The sequence below is a fragment of the Alnus glutinosa genome, chromosome 2, assembly GCF_958979055.1.
Source record: "Alnus glutinosa chromosome 2, dhAlnGlut1.1, whole genome shotgun sequence".
Classification (NCBI taxonomy): domain Eukaryota; kingdom Viridiplantae; phylum Streptophyta; class Magnoliopsida; order Fagales; family Betulaceae; genus Alnus; species Alnus glutinosa.
This window is the reverse complement of record NC_084887.1, coordinates 1,279,761-1,301,370: the sequence shown is the minus strand read 5'-3', so window position 1 is coordinate 1,301,370 and position 21,610 is coordinate 1,279,761. Positions and strand designations below refer to the sequence as shown.

Below are 21,610 nucleotides of genomic sequence, written 5' to 3'. Positions count from 1 at the left end.
AAGTGGGACCCAGTGTGTGGGTCCCACTTCCTTGTGTCTAGTGTGAGTGTTAGAGTTGTGCAATGTGAGTGTAATAATCATTTTTCGTGTGAGCCACACTCCATTGTGCCTTTTTTGTGTCATTGTTGTGTAGTGTGAGTGTTTTAATCATTTCTCATTATTATTAGTAATTTTGGACAATAAATGTGAGATTTTTATAAGACTTGTTTGTCTGAATAAATTTTAATTAAATATTAACAATCCAAACAATAAAATTATTGTAAATTTCTATTGTTCATGTGTGCCTAATCATAGTCAAAGTAGTGTCCTATGAAGGTCTAATGAAAAATCTAGACTAATATCTATCACTATATTAAGAGAATGTCATCTCAAGTTTTAAATTCAAAATCTAGTAAACCAAGCATTCCCAATAGATTAGCTATTTCCAATAGAATAGATAAGCAAAAGCTCAAAAACCCACTCCATTAGATTATGTTAAGTAAATGTAAAATAGATTTCTCATCCATCTGTGAATCACATGGTAAAAAAGGCGAAAAAGACGGAAAGTTCTCATTTTTTTTTTCCTTTCCCTTTTCTTCTCTCCCGCTTCTTTCTCTCGTCCTTGCGTCTCTCTTTACGGATCCTTTGTGTGTGTCGAACTCTCTTGAATTTCCCTCATCTTCTCATCTTCTCTCTCTGTCTCTTGAACTTCCCTCATCTTGAATTTCCCATGCCTGTTTTCCTGTTTCAATTTTCAGGAGTAAATGCAAGAAATGCAGACTGTGGATCAAATGTGAACATTTGTTCTTTGTGCTGCTTGTAACGTTATTAGTCTAGTCCAGTTGTCATGACGTTGCGTTTGTGTCAAACACATGTTGATCGAACTAACGGAGAAGTGTTTTGATGCAAGAATCGATTTGGGTAAAATTTGTTTGGAGTTTCTGCTACTTGAACTGTAATCAGAAGTTTGGATTGAGTTCTACCGTGCTTGGAAAGATGACTATCAATTAAGTGATTTTTATAAAGCATTTTCTTTTGGGAGTGCTGGGTGAATATTATATATATATATATATATATATATCCATTTAATTAATATTATAATGCTCTCCCTACGTATGGACGATTTTTGCTTGATACCCAGTTATTACAGTAATTTTTGTCCAAGAATAACTGATATTTGTCTCATTACCTAATTCATAGTTAGTGTTTTCTTTAAAGAGTAATTTAAATATCGATCTCTTTATCTATAAAATAAAAAAAAATTAAAAAAAAAATATCGATCTCTTTCCTTTTCTTCTATAAATGACGCATTTAAATAAATTTTCAGAAAAAACAAAAAGGTAAATCGTCAACTTCTAATGCTCCGTTTGTTTCGACGTAAAATGATTTTAGGAAAGTTATTTTTCTGAAAAATATTTTTCGCCGAAAGCATTTATTCGGCGTTTAGCGCGTACGGAAAATCATAAATATTTTTAATATTTTTATTCAATCATATTAACCTATAAAAATCAATTTTTATTCAAAACATATAAATATTAATGAAAAATAATATAAAAATTACTAAAGACGAGATTCCGTCACTGACCGATAGGATTTCAACCACTTTTACCGAATTCCGCCATTCCGGCTACTATAGCCAGAATCCAAGATAATGGCCAGAATCCGAACAGTTTTGTCGGAATTTGGGTTGGCCGGATTCCAGCTAAAACTGCCGGATTTCGACCTGATCTGTCCCGCCAGCCGGCCGTTCTGGCCTGATCTGTCTGGCTAGCCTGGATGTTTTGGTCAGATCCAGCCAGATGGCCGGAATACGGTCGCCGGAATGTAGGCTGACCGGATTCTGTCGCCAGATTCCTGCGACATTGCCCGGATGCTGTCGGATTTCGATACCGGCAAGATTTTGGTGATGGTTGACTGCTTGAAGTGAAGGTCAACTGTGTCGTTTAATTGGGGTCGAATGCGTCTGGCGTCTTCGGAATTCGGAAAATGATTTACGCAGCTTTTAAAGAGCGTAAATCATTTTTCGGTTGACTATTATTTTAACCCCTACCAAACACCGAAAAATGACGAAATCATTTTACGCCGAAACAAACGAAGCATAATTAAAATATATAGTGATTCCCCGTGATGATTATTCCTTCCAAATGAAATTGGTGGCGCACTCTTTGACACGGAATAGGTTCATAACTTAATTTGTTGATTAAATAAATAATTATTTAATGTCCATTCAACTTCTCAAAATAATCTATCTGTTACATAACCTTGCCAGGTGACAAGCATCAAAAGGTCCACTTTTATGGAGCCTCCCATAAAAAAAAGTCATACATTGATCCACATGTATGCATGGACATACTCTAATCTCTCACTTTCTTCATTTAGCTTTTACTCGTAGAATTATTTACTGACTTAAACATCGAAAGCTCTCTATTTTTCGGGACCAGCAGTTTTCAGTGACTTTTTTCCTTGTTTGGAGGAGCTCCAGTCCGGCCTTCAATTCCAAAAATATGCCTTAACATAATCCAAAAATTATTAAACTTGAGCTGAGGTAAAAACTAGCATATATACAAACTGCATTAAAATTTAAAAGGTTATCGATTTAGTATCAAAGGTACATAATCAATGAATAATTAATTTTAGTCGACGTAGTGCACATGTGTGCTGTAATATATTGTTGAAGTTTCTAGCTGGACTGTTTCACTCATCATCAATATATTGCTTGGCTTCAAAGCCAAGCACAATCATCCATTTCCCTTCAAAACCTCTCCTAATTCCACCAAACAGACACTTTAATTCTGCCTTACCTTCAAAGATAAGCCCACACTTAATTTATTCTCGTAAAATGCTCAATAGCCATAATGACCCTCACTCTCCATACCCCTCCAAAACATCATTACCAAACACATAAAATGTTAACAAAAGCTAGCTAGCCTCCCCCATTCAACTCCTCAGTACTCTTCCAGCTAGCTACCACCACCATGCTCCTCCTGATCTTCCTCTTCCTCCTCTCTTCCCATCTGCACGGCGTCGCATTCTCCGCCCATTGCACCACTGTCACCGCCACCAAAACTTTCCAAAAATGCATGACACTCCCTACCCAACAAGCCTCTATAGCATGGACCTTCCATCCCCACAATGCTACTTTAGACCTTGTTTTCTTTGGTACCTTCATTTCACCCACCGGCTGGGTTGGATGGGGCATTAATCCCAGTTCCCCTGGAATGACGGGGACCCGTGCCTTAATCGCCTTTCCCGACCCAAATTCCGGCCAAATCGTCCTACTACCGTACATCCTAGACCCAACTGTAAAGCTCCAAAAGTCCCTTCTCCTTTCTCGCCCCCTTGATACCCATCTCCTCGCTTCCTCTGCCACCTTATATGGCGGCAAAATGGCCACAATTCACAACGGTGCCACTATCCAAATCTACGCCACGTTGAAACTTGTACCAAACAAAACGAAGATCAACCACGTGTGGAACCGTGGACTCTACGTCCAAGGCTACTCACCAACCATACATCCAACTACTTCCAACGACCTTTCCTCCATTGCCACCATAGATGTCCGGTCGGGCTCCTCCGCCACCCAACACGACAACATCAAAACACTAAGAACCGCGCATGGAATCATAAACGCCATCTCATGGGGGCTTATTCTGCCTATTGGGGCCGTTACAGCACGGTACCTTCGGCACATACAAGCACTAGGGCCAGCATGGTTTTATGCTCATGCAGGCATGCAACTGTGTGCGTTTTTCCTTGGAACTGTCGGGTTCGCCATTGGCATCCGGCTTGGAGAGCTGTCGCCGGGGGTGGAATATGGGCTTCACAGGAAGCTTGGGTTTGCGGCATTCTGCTTAGGAGGGCTGCAGACACTTGCACTGTTGTTTAGGCCTAAAACCACAACCAAGTTTAGAAAGTACTGGAAATCTTACCACCATTTTGTTGGGTATTCTTGTGTTGTTCTTGGGGTTGTGAATGTTTTTGAAGGATTTGAAGTGATGGGAGCAAGCAGGTCATATTCTAAGCTGATATATTGTCTGGGGCTCTCTTCCTTGATTGGTGCCTGCATAGCTTTGGAGGTAAATTCTTGGGTGATTTTCTGTAGGAAAGCCAAGGAAGACAAACTGAGGAGAGAAGGATTAATTGGGGCTTCTGATAAAGGAAGTGGAATTCATAGCTGAGAACACGTACGTACGAATCAAATTTTGTGTGGTTCATCAAAAGGTTCTTTATGCTTCTGCATATATGGAACTTAATTTTGTGAAAGTAGGCCTTGAAGATCTTTTTCTTGTTCAATATATATAATGTAAGGTTTTTTTTTCTTGTTCTGTTTTTTTTTTTTTTTTCCCTAATGATGCTTGATGTAACAGTTTCATGGATCTTATTTATAGCCAACTACATGTTAAAACAATGTTTCTTAGAATTCAACTTGGATGTTTATCCGAAAGTATTCGAATACAAATTTTCGATTGCTTGTTATAGTACTGCAAGTTATGCAATATGTATAATCCTATCATCCGTTGCGGGGACGAAAAATTCCTCGTTTATGGTAGGAGTGGGCAAAACCCGCCGAAACCTGCCCGACCCGACCCGCAAAGTCCGGAGTTTATGTTTGAAATCGCCGATCCGGGTACAAAATCAGACTATCCGTGCGGGGCGGGCGGGCGGTCACGAATATAAAATTTTTAAACTCTCATGTACCCGCCCCTCCCCGCCCGCACGTCTATCCCTAAAAAACTTTAAAAAGAAAAAAAAGAAAAAAAAAACCTAAATTACTACCCATTCCTAAGTCCTGTGCCGCTCACCTCCTCAATACCCAAACTAAGTTTTCATTTCTCTCCATTTATTGAGCAAACAAACATAAGAGATACAAAACAAATCAAAGGAAATGTACCTCATCTTCGGCATTGGAGTGGTGCATGTAAAGCAAACGCAAAAAATGGTAGCTGTCGAGCAGCGGCCAGATATCGTTGATGTTCCTCGTGGCGAAGGCCATGGCAAATCAATGAAGCAAGTCGAGTTCATTGTGAATCGCTTTATGAAAGAACAAGAAATTAAAATCGCTGACTTCGTCTCCAAGCCACTCAAACAAGCTTTCGATGAAGAAGAAGACGAAGAAGAATCAATTGAAAAAAAAAAATACAAAAATGACATGCACAAAATACTTGTCCTACCCCGCCCCACCCAAACCGTTCAATCTACCCTGCAAAACTCGAGACCCAGCGGATATTGTTAACTGTAGCCAGGCCACGAGTAGGGTTTTTAAAACCCGCAATGTGCGGGTCTAGGTGCCAAAATGGCCAACACCTGATCCGCTCTGACCTATGCCCACCCCTAGTTTATAGGTTGTTCGAATTTTATAAAAATTCAAACAACATAAGAGATTGGAGCTGATCTACGTAGCAGCTTAAGATAATAAACTCACTTATTCAAGATAATAAACTCACTTATTCAGGGCAAATGAAGCCCATGACCACCTCTTAAACTCTCTAAATTTCTACTTTCTAATAATAGGGAATTTCAATACCAATTGCGTTGCCAAATTTCACTAAGCGGAGGGCAAGACTAGAATGTAAAAAAGTGAATGACAAACCAAGAATTAATTCAATTTGGGTTTTGTATTAATTTTTTGGGTTAAATAGGGTATTGGTACCTTAGGTTTTTTTTTTTTTTTTGGTCCTCTGTACCTCATTTTTTATCACAGTTAGTATTTGGGCTATGGAAAGAGGCGAAAATGGTACCCATACCTCCGTCTAAAAACTAACGGTTGTCCACGTTAGTGCCATGTAACACACTTAAAAACGCGACACCTGTCTAGATGCCACGTAAGTCACCACATCAACGCTGATTTGGCTGCCACATTTTTTTTTTTTTTTTAAGGCTCTAAAAAATGTTAAAAATTAAAATAAATTAAGAAAATTAAAAAAAAAAAAAAAAAAGATTGAAAAAATCGTTCCGTCACCCCTTTGGCAAGATGGGGGTGGCCAGCCAACCACCTCAAGGGCCAAACCCCCTAGTTTTTTATTTTTTTATTTTTAGCCATTGGGAGTGGCTTAACCAACCCCGCCCGCAGCCCTTAGGGATGGTTCAGCCACCCGCAATGGCCAAACAACCATCCCCAATGGCAAAACCCTTAAAATTTTGATTTTTTTTTTTTTCTTTGGCCCTTGAAGGTGGCCGAACCACCCTTGGGGGTGGCTCAACCACCTCCACCGCCAAAAGCCACCCCCATCTTGCCCAAAGGGAGCCACCCCTAACAATTTTTTCAATTTTTTTTTTTTAGGCCTTAAAATTAAAAAATAAAATAAAATGTGACAGCCAAGTCAGTGGTAATGTGGCGACTTACGTGGCATCTGGACAAATGTCGCATTTTTAAGTGTGTTACGTAGTACTAACGTGAACAATCGTTAGTTTTTGGACAGATGTACTATTTTCGTCTTTTCTCATAACCCAGATACCAGTTGTGATAAAAAAAAATTAAGCACAAAGGATAAAAAATAAATAAATAAATAAAAAATCACCGGAGGCAAAATGATGTTTAACCCTAATTTTAAAAACTAAATCAACTCAACTTGGAATTAATGGTATCACCTAGATTGGCAGTTTGAAAATGTTTATAATTCTTTTTGGTTCAGAAACTATTGTTCTTTCTTTTTTTCTTTTCCTATTTTTTTTTTTTTGTTTTTTTAGGTAGAAATTATTTGTTCTTTTGCACATAGAATTCCGACGAAGTAATTATTTTATGAAAAGGACAAAAAAGCAAGGGACAAGGGACAACCACCTCCACTGCCAATAGCCACCCCATCTTACCCAAAAGCCACCCCTAACAATTTTTTCACTCTTTTTTTTTTTTTTCTTTTAAGCCTTAAAATTATATATATATATATATATATATATATATATATGTGTGTGTGTGTGTGTGTGTGTGTGTGTGTGTGTGTGTGTGTGTGTGTGTGTGTGTGGGGCAGCCAAATCAATGCTAATCATGTGGCGACTTATGTGACATTTGGACATGTGTCACATTTTTAAGTGTGTTACGTGTTGCTGACGTAAACAACCGTTAATTTTTGTACGGAAGTACTATTTTCATATTTTCTCATAGCCTAAATACTAGTTATGATAAAAAAAAAAAAAAAAAAAAAAAAAAAAAAAAAAAATGAAATCACATAGCAAAAAAGTGTTTAGCCCTAATTTTAAAAACTAAACAACTGGACTTGGAATTAATGGTATCACCTAGATTGGCGGTTTGGAAATGTTTATAATTGTTTTTGGTTCAGAAACTATTGCTCTTTATTTTTTCTTTTCCTTTTTTTTTTTTTTTTTTTTTTTGGTAGGTAGAAATTATTTGCTCTTTTGCCAATAGAATTCCAGACGAAGTAATTATTTTATGAAAAGGATAGAAAAAGCAAGGGACAAGAAAAAAGCTCTTGTCAAGAATGGGATTCGAACCCATGCCCTTTCGGACCAGTACCTGAAACTGGCGCCTTAGACCAACTCGGCCATCTTGACGTTGTTGAGACTTGAGGTTGCAAATTATTATATATAATAACTACAAAACAGGGAAAAACAAGAGAACGATATTTACCTAGAAATATAAATCTAAAAATCATTTTTTTTTTTTCTTTTTTTCTTTTTCTTCTGTTTTTTATAAGTACCCAAAAAGAAAAAAGGTATTTATCGTCTTCCCATGGGTGGCCTATCACACTTCGAGAACAAATATCAAACTTTCCCACTTTTGGAGTGTCAAATTTTGTCTTTTACAATCTTTATTTTGGCTTTTGATGGGGGTTAAGATAAGACATGGTCAACATTTGTGGTTTGGGGGTTAGTCCTGCTAAAATATGGATGAATATTGCTAAAAATTATATTTTTATTCAACAATTATCCTACTTTGTTGAATGACAGTGCCAATCAACCAATGATTTTTTTTAAAAAGAAAAAAAAGAAAAAAAAAAGGCTAATCCAAGGGTTATCATGTCAACAAAATGGGATAATTGTGAGATAAAAGTATGGTTTGTAGCATTATACATTATGAAAAAGTGCTTGGACATCTTGGGTATGTGATCTTGTCTTTCCTTCAGCTTGAATTAGAATCTTGGACTCAAGGCATTAGGTTTATGAAATTTTGAGTTTGGGATTCTAAATCCATTTTACCATGCAATTATATTTGATTGAGCTAAGAGCTTGTAAGAACTAAATTAAGAATCTTGGTGTTTGGGCTTCGATACCAACATGCCTTGAAAGAGCCTATCCACGGGTCCAAGGCACTTACTTGAAAATTTTACAGATTTATTGGCACACTGATCATTTAAAGGAGTTGAGGGATATTGTAGGGCTTGGATACTGACAATCCTAAGAGGGCCTTTTCACCGGAAAACCTAGCTGACCTACAAAGGTATGAAGAATCATGTGTCATTAAGGACTCAGCAACTCATAGCCTATTCATCTATCAAGATTCGAGTACACCTTCACCGAAAGGACATCTCCAAGTAGCCAATCCTCCCTCCAATAACTCACTCAACTAACTGAATGTTCACAACATGCTGCCCCTCCTAACAGACTGAGGAATGAAATCTCCACGTCAAGTAACAACTTCTTGACGAGAGACCCTTGAACCTTAAGGAGAGACGTCGGCCTATATAAAGAGCCTAAGTGAACCTCGCAGGTATGCAATGACCCTTTCACAACTATCAAAATACTTTTTCACCATACTCTCACTAACTTGGGTGTCAGAGTGACTTCACTGAATTCCACCCATGAACCTTTCTAACCCTTTTTCTTTCTTGCAGAGCTCCTCCTTGAAAAGTAGTCTTGAGGTGATTGTAGGTCCTTACACCAACACTTGGTTTGCACTAGTTTGTGAACTTACTCTCAAAACATTTGCTCTTGTTAATCCCAAAATTTCTTATTTGATATACATTGTTGGAAACGTTTTCTTAGAGTTTTAAGCTTTTGTTACTAATGTGTTACACTAAAGCTTCTACCAACCTCCTTCGTATAACTAAATGATTAAACTTATCATTTTTTATAAGCTTAAGCTTTTAAGATAAGTATGATTAAACAACTTAAATATGAGTCATCTGGTCAACAGATCAGATTCATTACTATGATGTGTTAGTTTTTATATTTTTGGTTGATCCTCTACGAGGCTGTTCATCATTGGAAATTGGATGGTTTTGTATCACAATTAACGCACTCTCTTCTCACTTTTTTAGGTGTCACAACATCTACCATAAGTGAACAGAGAGGCTTTTTTTTTCTCCTTGGTCAAATGGAAACAAAGCAAAAGAACCAAATACAAAACACAGAAATAAAAAAGGAAAAGAGGTGAAGCTATTTGAAGGTGGATAATGTCGGTAATGAAGAAATGGAAATGCTTCCACCGATGTCAATGGAGTCGACACATCTAGTTAGGTTATGCGCAGTCCAGTTTGCACTGCAATAAACGTTGCGGATCAACCGCACCAGAATACCATTCAAAAGAGAGGCAATTGAAATGGGTATTTGTCTACTGTGTATGCTTGTGTGGGGTTGGGATCTTGAGAATTTACAGACTGTAAAAGTAGGAGTTTGATTCATCATACCCACCTTATGAAGAGACCAACAAAAGTAGAGAAAAGGAAGTGTTCAACTCCCCCACCTTTTCCTTCACTTTTGAACTTCAGTTTCTACTTTCTTCCCACTTTAAAATATCTCTCATTCCCATCAGAAATATCAAAGAACCACAAAAAGGCAGAGGGGGGCAAATGAGAGTAACGGGCAAACTGGTCTCCCTTTAATGGTGTCTCTATCATAAAATATCGTGGGTTGTTTAATTGAATTCAGTTGGTGGCGTGACTACCTTTGTATCATGCTTACTTCAACGCACCATGCCTGGTCTCTCTCAGGCATGCCTTGGTGGAGAGATAATGTTGTGTGTCTCTATGGGTGTGCATGCTCTCCGTGATTTTCTACTCCACAAATTTCAATAAAAGTGTGAGTCAACATCAGCTATATGATCAAACAACTGGCTTACTTTTTCTCTTAATCTTCAAGCTAGACAAATCGTAATCCCTTCAAGATTCCGTGCTGCCTCTACTCAGACAAATAACTGTGAGAGACCTTTCTTGATGGCCCCTCTCGAAAGTTTTGGGCAAGTGAGCCCTACAATTGGAGGCCTATCACAAATTGCAAGAAATCTCCTACACAGAACTGCAAGCATACAATTAAGGTTGGCAATTTTTGACATGACCCATGAATCTGACACGAATCCAACACGAAATTAAAGAGTTAAGGTCAAAAAATCTAACCCGTTTAATTAAATAAGTCAGGTTAAGATTGACCTATATAGTTTTATACCCATACTTCGACACGACCCGAACTCAACACGCGACATAATAGTAGATAATTTTTTACATGATCTACGAACCCAATACAAAATTAGAGAGTTCTGACTAAGGTTAAGGGATTTGACCCGTTTAGTTCAATTTGGTTGGGTTATGATTGACCTATATAGTCTTATATCCATTTCTCACCCAAACCCAACACGCGAACATGAATTGCTACCCCTACATACAATAGATATCATCTCCACCAAAGTCACCAATTTGGTCTATACTAAATATGGATAGAACTAATAATTTTTTACACGATCCACGAACGCGATATGAAATTAGCGAATTAGAGTTGAGAGATTTGACTCTTTTAATTAAATGTGTAGGATAAGAATTGACTTATACATGCTTATATCTATGTTTCAACATTACCTGAACCCAATAAGAAAACATGAATTGTCACATATGCATACTGCAAAAAGCAGGGGAACGATGGCATTCAGTTCAGCAAGACAACTTGCAAGTATGCAGGCATAATTTGTGACTAACATCACATTCTTACATTTGGAATCAAGTTTGAGGTTTGAAATTACATGCTTAAAGGCTTAAAATCAAATTTTACAAAGACATTAAAATCAATGATGATGGCGCTTACACTTGACAGAAAAGATGAAAAGCAGTTTCCATTCAAAAAGTGAAATGAGATGATGGTAAGATCTTGGGGGGGCCTCCTTTCACCAAGTTTGATCACTCTCATGATCAACTTGTAAAAAGAAACATGATCACTAACATCAGTCATTGACCCGACAGATTCATCAAAGAAATGTAAGTGTTTTTTACCTGCTCTCTTTAATAAAAATAGAAGCACAAAAATTATATTCCATCTCAAAAAATAAAAAAGTAACAAGAGTTTCAACTTGTGGCATAAAATATTCTCAAGGAAAAAGAATCAGCATCTGTAGACTTATTCATGGGATCCCAAGATAGGGATCCCTTAAATGTTTCACACTAGTGAATGAACAAAAACCTCAGTACAATCTGCCAAAACAAACCAAAATGATGGGACAAAGGGAAAACAATGCATCCCTGACCACAGAACCCACAACTTTGCCAGAGACATTGCATATCAAAATCTATGGATACAAAAAGTATCATAAGTCTATCTTTTTTCATCATGTATTGCCGCCTCACCAGAGATGCATGATACACTTCTGACTATATCCCGCAATCTGATTTTACATCTCACTCGAGTACCAAAAAAAAAATACCCTAAAACGGTAACTCAAAACCCAAGCCTTAACACAAAATTCCTGTAACTTCTATCTCTAAATTTGATTCTTCGACACGGGCACTCCAATTAGGCACTCCAGTTAGCTCTAGATAACCAAACTTAAGTTCTAACTGAAATGTATTAACGATGGGGGGAATGTGAAATTCACAATTCACCTGCTTCACCAGATTATCTTCACCTACAAATGTTGTGAATCCATATGACTTGATCCTCCTACGCAGAAATTCCTGGAGCATGTGCAAGTAAGAAAAGGAGCTTGTAAGTTTCAAAATTAATCAAGACTTGAGCAACAAGTTTCAAATGGGAATTTCATTAGTGAGAAGGAGGACAACTAAAGTATCAAAGTGAACAATCATCACACTCAGTTTGTAAGTCTCACCATGACACTTTTTTATTTATACATTTACTTTTTTCTTTTTCTTTTTTCCCTCTCGGATTAGGAAAGAATTTCACTAAGAAAAAGGAGTACACTTAAGTACACGGGACGCATAATTTCAAAAAAAAAAAAAAGTACACGGGAGGCATACAGAAAATATTTCCCTAGTCATTACAATCTGATTTCTTATATACAAGTTAACTCACAAAAACAGTGATGTAAAAACCCTCTGGAAGCAAATAGCAATGGCACCTATCCTCCAGTCCAACCACTTTCTTCTCTTCCCTCCTTTTCTTGTTCATGTTTGGCAAGGTAAGTCATGGCAAAACTATGTGGAGAAATAGTAGAGCAGGGCCCAGCGCTACCATTTTTTATTAGGACAAATTATATAGCAGGCGAGGGAGCCCCAGAACACCAAATTTAGCTATACCCTAAATTCAACACATCAAAGGAGTTACTGCTTTGGTGGGTGTGTATGTGTAAAAGATAAAAAGGTCACATTTGAATCTACATTTGCACACCGTTGGTAATGTCGACAACAGACAAGTTGTTTTCTTACTATGCAACTACTAGAAAGTTATATATCAGGAAAAAGATCACAAATATGGTGATTATAAACCTTTAAAAAATAAAATAAAATCTATCTAGAATCAGCGCAAAGACAGTATCATGGATATGTTTTTGATAACCAGCACAGAAACAAAACATACAGTGTATACAGGAAGGAAACTGAGAGCACCACTTCTAAACAACTCATCCAAAAATACCTAAGACTGATAGAAAGGAAAGGGCCAATCACAAAAGCCGCTGAGACAAAATAACCAAGAAGACAAACTTGACCTTATTTGATGGGAGATCCACCCCTTATTTAGAGTGGTGCCTATTCTTTAGAGGCACAAAAGAGCCACTGTCCATATGCACGATGCACCCTAACGCATATAACTTCCTAAGAACCCTTGGCATCACCCAGAAAAACAACTGAACAAGAAAACCTAGGTCCCATAACTCCCTAGCCACACTAAAAGCAAAGATGGTCAGCAGTCACCTGATTCCTTCATACAAATTTCCCATTTTGGAAGCATCATCCCTCCAATCACCATTTAATAGTGCCAACCACCTTGTGTGGAGCAAATACAAGATCTCCTTCAAAGAGAACCCAGCCAAACCAAACCCACTGACAGCACCAACCAAAGCCTACAAGAAAGACTTCACCTCAAAATTTTCTAGTTCCACCCACAGCATATCGACCCCTCTCTAGATTCTCAATCCATAAGCAAGTTCACAAATAGCCTCCAATCCCACTGCATAGGGCTGGGTGTGGTTAGGTGTGAGTCTTAGGTTCAAATCTTATCAAGACCAGAATAAGAACTAAATTAACGAATCAGCCAATCCTAATAAACCTAGGATGCCAATCTAGACCAACATAAATAGGATTCGAATCTAAACCTAGGAAGAGGCCACAGTTTCTATAACGAACAATTGATTACCCATGAAGGATTATGAAGATGATAAGGTCCATAAACTACATGACACCAGACAAAAGAAGAAGCAACTAGACTGTTACAAAGCCATCTACATCTCTATCAGCATGCATCTGTGTGACAAGCAATGCTTTTTATTGTTAAGGAAGGGGAAAAAGAAAAAAGAAGACACCAAAAAAAAAATCTATAACAATCCAATTAGTTGGAATCTAAGGCTTTTCTGATCTTATCCAGTTTAAATGGCGTGCTGCCATGACTTGGAGGCTTACCTACACTTGGTGGACGGATTTATGGCGTCGAATTGTCCATTCAGAGCAAATGCAAAGAGAAGTCTTGTGAGGCTGCTACAAGATCAGAAATCTAACGTGAAAAAATTGTATACTAGTAAGGCAAAAACGCTGAGTTTAAATCTTGAAACACAGCGACTGCCCATGTCCATGTCTACTTGCTTGCCTAGTCCCTCATCTTGATGTATATATACATCAAAATGGTACATACTTCCATCAACAAAACTTGAAATGAGGTCTACAATTAATGTCCATTTTTTTGTTTCGCTTCGATACGATATAAATTAAATGATTAAATTTATTCATTTTCATCGGCTTCAATTGTTTATATAAGTGATAATTATTATTATTTTTTTTTTGAAAAAATATAAGTGATAATTTAATTTAGTATCAAAACAGATATTTTGGTTTGAACTTTATCTCTATCATTCACCTCTCAATGTCAAAATATGGAAAAGTTGTTTACCGTAAAAATGGATCATACTTAATTGGCACAAGAAAACTTGCAGTGAGATGTACATGGGTGATGGCCCCCCACTTGTAGCAAGCAAACGTTATAGGCGAAGGAGGATTTTGATGCACATATGAAAGAAATGAAGGATAAAATATGTCTTTAAAAAAATAGAAATTTAAAAATAGCAGGAGGAGATGCCTTGTATGATGGCAAATATGTTATTTTTCATTTTTTGATGACGAACAACTTCTTCAAGGCAGAATCACTTTGTGTACCCATTCTTGCCAGGTAAATTTCGGACCCGTGTAAAGCACCCCCTCCACACGGATTGGGTAATACACCTGCTTCACCGGCAGGCTGGGCCCAAGGAATTATTTGCACCCTAAATAATTCAAAACTTAGATCTCATGGGACTACCACAAAGACCAAGGCCCTTACCACTTGAGCCAACCCCTTAGGATTATGATGACAAATATGTTATAGGCGTTACATAGTTTTTTTTTTCGGTATAAGTAAGAATTTATTGAAGAAACTCAACAAGAACAAAAATGATCCACTGGTAACTCCTCAAAAACAAGATGACCTACACAAACAAGCGCCTACAAGGAAGCAGAAAAGGGCAAGCAAAAATAAAAGATCACATCATAACAACCCAAAGACCCAGCTAGAGAGCAATTAATGGAAGAGTCATGGACACCCTTAAAGGTGTTGACTTTAGATCTAACCCAAAACAAAATCTTCGAAAGAATGCACACGAAATATTTGTTCTCCTATGGAACAATCTAGCAGTTCTCTCATGCCATAGAGCATAACAATATAGCAGCTACCATAATTCTAACCACAATGGAGAGAAAAGATTTGCCTCTGCCATCCACCGAATAAACTCCTCCCAGCCATAGTTACCATAATTTTGGCCTTATAAAAAAGATATATGCATTTCATTATTATTATACCTATGCTTTCACATTTATATTTAGTGAGGTTGGGTTAAAAACTATAGGATTGATATTAACATATTTGATTTGTTTTAGTTAATCTTGATTAGGTGCTTCTATCATATTTTATCTTGTTATAGTGGGTATATATTCATATATTTAAGGTTAACCATGGCCCCCACCCAACAAAAGTTTCTAGCTCCGCCACTGTGCGCACTGCAAATGCATGGACACATATGGTTGAGTGGTTGACCATGTTCCAATACTTTGTAAAACAGAACAACCTGATGAACATATATGGTATTTCTAGCAACTATTTATGACACAAAAATATGAAATAATTATTCCCATTCATCACTTGTAGTGTGATCGTTCTCTTCAACCTTTAGCTCCAAGTTTGGAGATGTATCTTGAAATTTCTATGGACTTCTATATATTCTATAATCTTTCTCTTAACTAATTTGGTAAAGTGTGGATATCTTTTAGATTCTCAATATTTTTCTTCAATTTTATCCCATCAGATAGTAGCTAAGGAAAGCTAGGCAACACTATCAAGCTTAAAATTCTATTCTTAAAATTCTATAACGATTTCCTTGTATTGCTTTCTTCTTCTTCTTCTTAATTGTCTCTCTTGTATACCCCCTGTATACTTGATTGCGCTTTGCGTTTTTCTAATAAAATTCTATTCTTACTTATCAAAAAAAAAAAAAAAATTATTTTTTCAACAATAACAAGACAAAGCTGCACTTGCAGTTTCATAATTCTAGAACTTCACAATTGAGGGTCAAAGAAGAATAACTCCCAGACTGACTAATCAAGATTTTTTAGAAGAGCAAGTGCATACAAAATATGGGAGACACGAAGTATCAAGTTACAGAGTAGCATGCTTTGTTAAATCCAATGAATAATTTACTTGAAGCCAACCATTTTATATGGTTTGAATTTGCAAGAAATCCATGAGCTTAATAGATGTTGGTATACACATTATTGCTGTAAATACAGTAGTCAAGTAGCACCTACAAAGTAATTCTTCTCTAGGATTGTATATCAAACCACAACTTATGACCCAAAACTTAAGTAGCCAGCTTAAAGGACTACTGATAGAGGCAACAATTGCACCATTTATATTAGGTGATGCTTTTGAATGTTGCACAAAGACCATCAAATCCAGCAAGTGCAAAGTTAGCATTTAGATCATCGTGCAAAAGAATGAAAAATGAGCCAGATTCTATAACAGTTCCATAAAAGAAAGTTGTTTCTGCCATATATCAGAATTATATTTGGTTTTACCAAGATTGTTCAATAAAATAAAGTTCCCTATCCTGATAATGATTCAGTGAGCAATTAAAAAATAGATTAATCAGCTTGTTTGAAGATATGAAGTGAGTGTCTCTTACCTCTGTTTGACTGTCTCTTATTAACACTATAACCACCAACATAACCAGGAGGAGTTTTAGCAGAAATATCAGAAGCTGCACTGCCAAGCCCATAACCAAAGGGACCAGACCCATCTTGCTCAGCATTTGATGATCGCCAAGTGGTGTCCCCGTAGACTGAGCCGCCACTATGAAAGTCAGCAAAGGCCCCATCAAAACCACCATTTGATGCAGCAAAAGATGACGTTGGGGCTGCATTGGTACCACTGTTTCTTCCATACCCTCCCATTCCCAAACTATAGCTGTTATCACCACCTCCATAACCAAGATTTCCACTACTGTTAGAAACATTGTTTCCACCTTGAGCAGAAATTCCTGAAGAATCCCAATTAACTCCAGTATTACCAAATGTACTTCCTACAATGCTCCCACTTCCAGATCCCTGGTATGCACTGGAACTTGCGGAGTTTGTCCCATAATTAAGCCCCCCAGTTCCCCACAGATTTCGAGTAACTGAGCTGAAAAAGGAAGAATTTCCTCCACTACGACCGTCATACCCAATTGGACTACCAAACCTATTAGAATTACCAACATAATAAGGGTTCACTCCCCGCCCGTAGCTGAGATTACTATTAAAATTTGCACTCCCCCCAAAACCTGGGTTCAACCCAGGCTCAAAATTCATACTCATTCCATAACCAGAACCAAATGGAGGATACCCACTTCGACCACCAGATATTGGACTTAATCTACCATCCATCCTGAGTCCATAGCCTCCAACTGTACTTGGAGTATATCCTTGAGTGTAGCCATTAAGGAAGCTATTGACCCTACTCAGGCCATAGTTGTATCCACCAAGAGGGCTGCTGCGACTGGAACCTGGGGATAACTCTTTGGGAACAGCACGCTTGACCTCAACCATTTTACCATTTAGTTCATGGAAACTCTTAACCAAAACCTTGTCTACTGCTTCCTCTGAATCATAAGTAATGAATCCAAAGCCTCTAGGCCTCTGGGTGTTGTGATCATACATCACCACAACATCAGTTATTGTCCCAAACTGATCAAAATACATTTTGAAGTCACTCTCTGTGACCGTGGAAGCCAAACCTCCGACAAATATCTTTCTTGTGCGACCAGGACCAGGAGAGCCATGGATGCTACCACTGTTTCTATTCAAAATATTTTGATCATCCCGAGGAACAGCCTTTTTAGCCTCAACCTGAGAATAGAGAACTCAATGATGAAAACATAACCAAATAGCAGAACTATGAATATTATGATCTCAACACAAGAGAATAAGATATACATGAAAAAAGAAAACTGATATCATTGAAGTAAAAATAAAAGAAGAGAAGATATTATTACTCTTCGCAATATTTGAAATTTAGTTGAAATACAGAACCACAAAAAACGATTTCCTGCAATTACAATTTTGAATCCATAACTCCGTTAAGGAAATGAATTTTCCTTTCTATTTTAGGCAATTCAAATAGAAAACTCATATTGCATTGTGTAAATCTCAGGGTGTAATTGGGGGTTGTTAAAATTTACCATCCTTCCATCAATGTTGTGCTTCTCCTTTACGACTCTGTCTGCAACAGCCGGGTCAGCAAAAACAACAAAGCCAAAACCTCGAGCACGGCCTGTGGTCCGATCCTTCATAATAACGGCTTCTACAACCTCCCCATATGAACTAAAATATTCCTTGAGACGCTCTTCATTTGTGTCCCAAGATATTCCACCAATAAATAACTTGCCACTATCAGATTGCATATTTCTACATGCCAAAAGTACTTTCATCAGTTCAAGTTCAAGAATCCACAACTATAAGTGGCACTATTAGCAATTTAAAACCAAAAAAAAAAAAAACATGAATCATTATTACCAAACAATAAATTCAACTACAAAAAAAAAAAAATCTGCAGTGGATCCAGCCCACTATACACATTTCTACAGAAACGAAACAACACATCAATAAAAAATAACTAAAAGAATCTATACTAGTGGATTGAATGAAATGTAAATACAATTCCAATCACATCGCATAACTGAAAGCATTACCACGATATCGACTATAAGAATTCAAGCGAATGAATTGAAATGCAGATGAATAACCAATCAGACAATAAAACCAATACCTTATTTGTATATTATTACAAGCCAAACGAATTCTGTCTCCAATACAAAAATCAATATTCTTCGATTCAATTCAAAACATCGGATCGTTCATCGATCAATTAACCGACGCAAAATTAATCAAACCTGAAAAAGACAAACCCATATACAATTTCAATCAGAAAACTCAACAAGATCCAAAGCCCACACCAAATTTACAAAAAGATCCAAACTTGGATCGAAATTCCCACAGAACCCACCGGTTTGAAACAAAACCCAGATGCCAAATCTCGCAGAAGACTAAGATCTGAGGGGAGGCACAATAAGAATAAGAACAGAGGGCAGAAATGCCTCCCCACAACCTTTTTCTTTGTTCTTTCAATTGTGTTTTATTGGATTAGCAATGCAAATTCAGTTACCAAACAGATTGGAACAAGTATGCGTCCAACATATGTTCAAGACCAAGAGAGAGAGGTTCTAGAGAGAGAAAGAGAGAAGGGTTGATATGTCTGGCGTGCAAGGAATATATATGGGCTCTGAGAATGGAAGATGAAGATTTTCTCTTCTTTTTTTCTTTTTTCTTTCTTTTTTTTTGTCCGGTCTTAATTTTTGTAAATGTGAATTTTATTTTAAAAATGAAATGGGTTTAAAAAAAATAAAAAATAAAATAAAAAAAAAAAGAAGGTAGGAAAGAGATTTGTTTTTATTATTATTATTATTATTTGATCTGATAAATGGGCAGGATTTGCTTGTTGCTGGTCCTCCCATTATTTGATCTGATAAATGGGCAGGATTTGCTTGTTGCTGGCTCCTCCCATTCATTCCTTTCATACTTAATGGGAGAAAGAACATTGTATGTTTGTGGTACACATTTTTATGTGTATGCATGAGCTTTGAACTCATTTGATTAAAAAAAAAAAAAAATGGGCCCATTGGGAACAGGATTTGTCTATTTTAAGAAAAATAGAAAAGAATTATTTCAATATTAAAATATCTAGTAATTGTAAGAGCCAATATAATAAAACCACATGCTCGTAGTTGGACAATCCAAAACTAATTTTGGGTCTCGTATAAGCTTTTTCACAATTACTGTCAAAATAGCTGTGAATTGCTGGAAATTCCGATCCATCGTTTCATGATTCAAATTATATTTTATAAATTTAATATTGTATATGTTGATATATTATTTAAATAACATGGTATCATATAAATCATTAAATACAATAAAATAAAATATAATCTATAGGATCATTCTAAGTTGCCCCCATGTGTGTCTGTTGAGAATCAGCCCTTGATTAGCATTAGTCTTTTTGATGATCTTGCTTGCTGATCATGCATTTGCACTTTCTTTTTTTCTTTCTAAGCTGCCTTTACTTTTGTTAGTTAAGTGTAAATATGACTACTTGAGGTTGGTGATGCATTTGTGAAAATAAATGGGGGCATGAATGAATATTCTTGTACCTTTTTTTTTATTAATTTTTCATTAACTAAAATAGTCAGACAAGTTGATTATCTAACCAGTGTCCAAAAATGTTGTCAATGCATTCACAAACCCTCTACAAAAGCTTTTCCATGAAAGAAAGCTTGATTTTGAAAAGGGATCGTACAATATTTCTTTTATTTTTCTTTTTCTTTTTCTCTCTCTGAAATGCTATTGTTATACAGTTTCTATTTATAGAAATCGCTTTACAACAACAAATGCCATAATCTTACATACATATAGAGAGAGTTTCAAGTAAGAGTACTTCTAATGAATTATTCATCTATTCCTTTTAGTTAGAATAGTTAAGCAAAATCATAACAAAGCTCTTCCATTTTATTATTTATTGAAAATGCAAAATATATTAATTTGTGAACATAAAGGCCTCATTTTTTTAATATTTCTCTCGGGCCTCTCTCCTTCTTGAATACTCTCTCTATGCTTCTTTCTTTTCTTTTCCTTCTTTGCTTCTCTCCCTTTTAGTGCTTTTGGGTAGTTTTGTGATGATATGATACGTTTACAACTTATATATAACTATTATTCAACTCCAGTAACTTTTTTTAAAATCAACCATTGAATATGTAAGATAACAAATCCAATTGTTAGTTAAAAAAAATAAAAAATAAAAATAAAAGTTACTGGAGTTATACAGAAATTATGTCAAAAGTTGTATAACAATTATTTATTTTTTGTGATACTTAACCTTGATCCATGGAAGGTGTAAGGAGGTCCCCTCCTTCACCTTTCTTAAGCTATTGGAAGCCACAGCTTTGGTTAATTTAGTTATTAAATTATATCAATCATGTGTAACCGTATTCCACCAAATAAGGTTAACATTACAATGAAGAACAACTTAACATAATGAGATCATATGAAATTTTAAATTACAAGTTAAGACAAATTATTGCGTTACCGTTGTAAAATATGATCATTAATTGTATGAAAAAAAAAAATTGCTTGAAAAAAAAGGACAATCAAAAAAACACAATCATTCAAAAAAAATATATAAATAATAAAGAAGAATTTCTAGATAATACAGAGAAATTATCTTAGCTACCTCATTTCTTGAGAGAGAGAGATCCTAGAGAGAGAAGGATGTGATTAATTTTGGTGTTGTATATCCCGATTAAGGTAAACCTTGAACCTTTAATTCATTTTTCATGCTATTGGTATTCTGTCAATATGATTTATCATGATTTTCATGAGTTTTAAGCATGCCATAATGAGTTTATAATGTATCTCTCTTAAAATGATTATTCTCTAAAACGTTGGGAAACTAATTCTCATTTTGCATGAACTTTAACGTTGATATGGTTTAACATGCTTATATAGAGTTATTATAAGCTTTGGTTAGCTTTAAATGTGATATGCGTAGAAATTTTGAGTTTTTCATGGATTCTAGTGCCTATCGAATGTTTACTGTGTTTGACCGAACGTTCGATCCTTGTTAATGAATGCTTGACCTCAATACCGAACGTTTGATAGTGACTAGAAATGTGTTATTAGGATGATAGATTATAGTA

The 21,610-nt window shown here is 36.3% G+C and overlaps 2 protein-coding genes and 1 non-coding gene across 3 annotated transcripts; 1 reads left to right on the top strand and 2 right to left on the bottom strand.

Annotated features, from left to right (window-relative positions):
* The first annotated feature begins 2,831 nt into the window (after positions 1–2,831).
* LOC133859242 (cytochrome b561 and DOMON domain-containing protein At2g04850) lies at positions 2,832–4,302 on the top strand. Its single transcript, XM_062294573.1, has one exon. It carries the CDS (start codon positions 2,955–2,957, stop codon positions 4,155–4,157), a length of 1,203 nt encoding a protein of 400 aa, XP_062150557.1. The 5' UTR covers positions 2,832–2,954; the 3' UTR covers positions 4,158–4,302.
* Positions 4,303–7,404: 3,102 nt separating this feature from the next.
* On the bottom strand, positions 7,405–7,485 carry TRNAL-CAG (transfer RNA leucine (anticodon CAG)). The gene has a single exon. It is a non-coding gene; the product is annotated as a tRNA-Leu (tRNA).
* Positions 7,486–11,182: 3,697 nt separating this feature from the next.
* On the bottom strand, positions 11,183–19,124 carry LOC133860692 (heterogeneous nuclear ribonucleoprotein 1). The gene is made up of 5 exons (XM_062296269.1): positions 18,868–19,124; positions 18,631–18,754; positions 18,044–18,269; positions 16,511–17,711; positions 11,183–11,807 (listed from the first exon to the last, which is right to left on the bottom strand). Exons 3-5 carry the CDS (start codon positions 18,263–18,265, stop codon positions 11,794–11,796), a joined length of 1,437 nt encoding a protein of 478 aa, XP_062152253.1. The 5' UTR covers positions 18,266–18,269; positions 18,631–18,754; positions 18,868–19,124; the 3' UTR covers positions 11,183–11,793.
* Between the last annotated feature and the right edge of the window lie 2,486 nt (positions 19,125–21,610).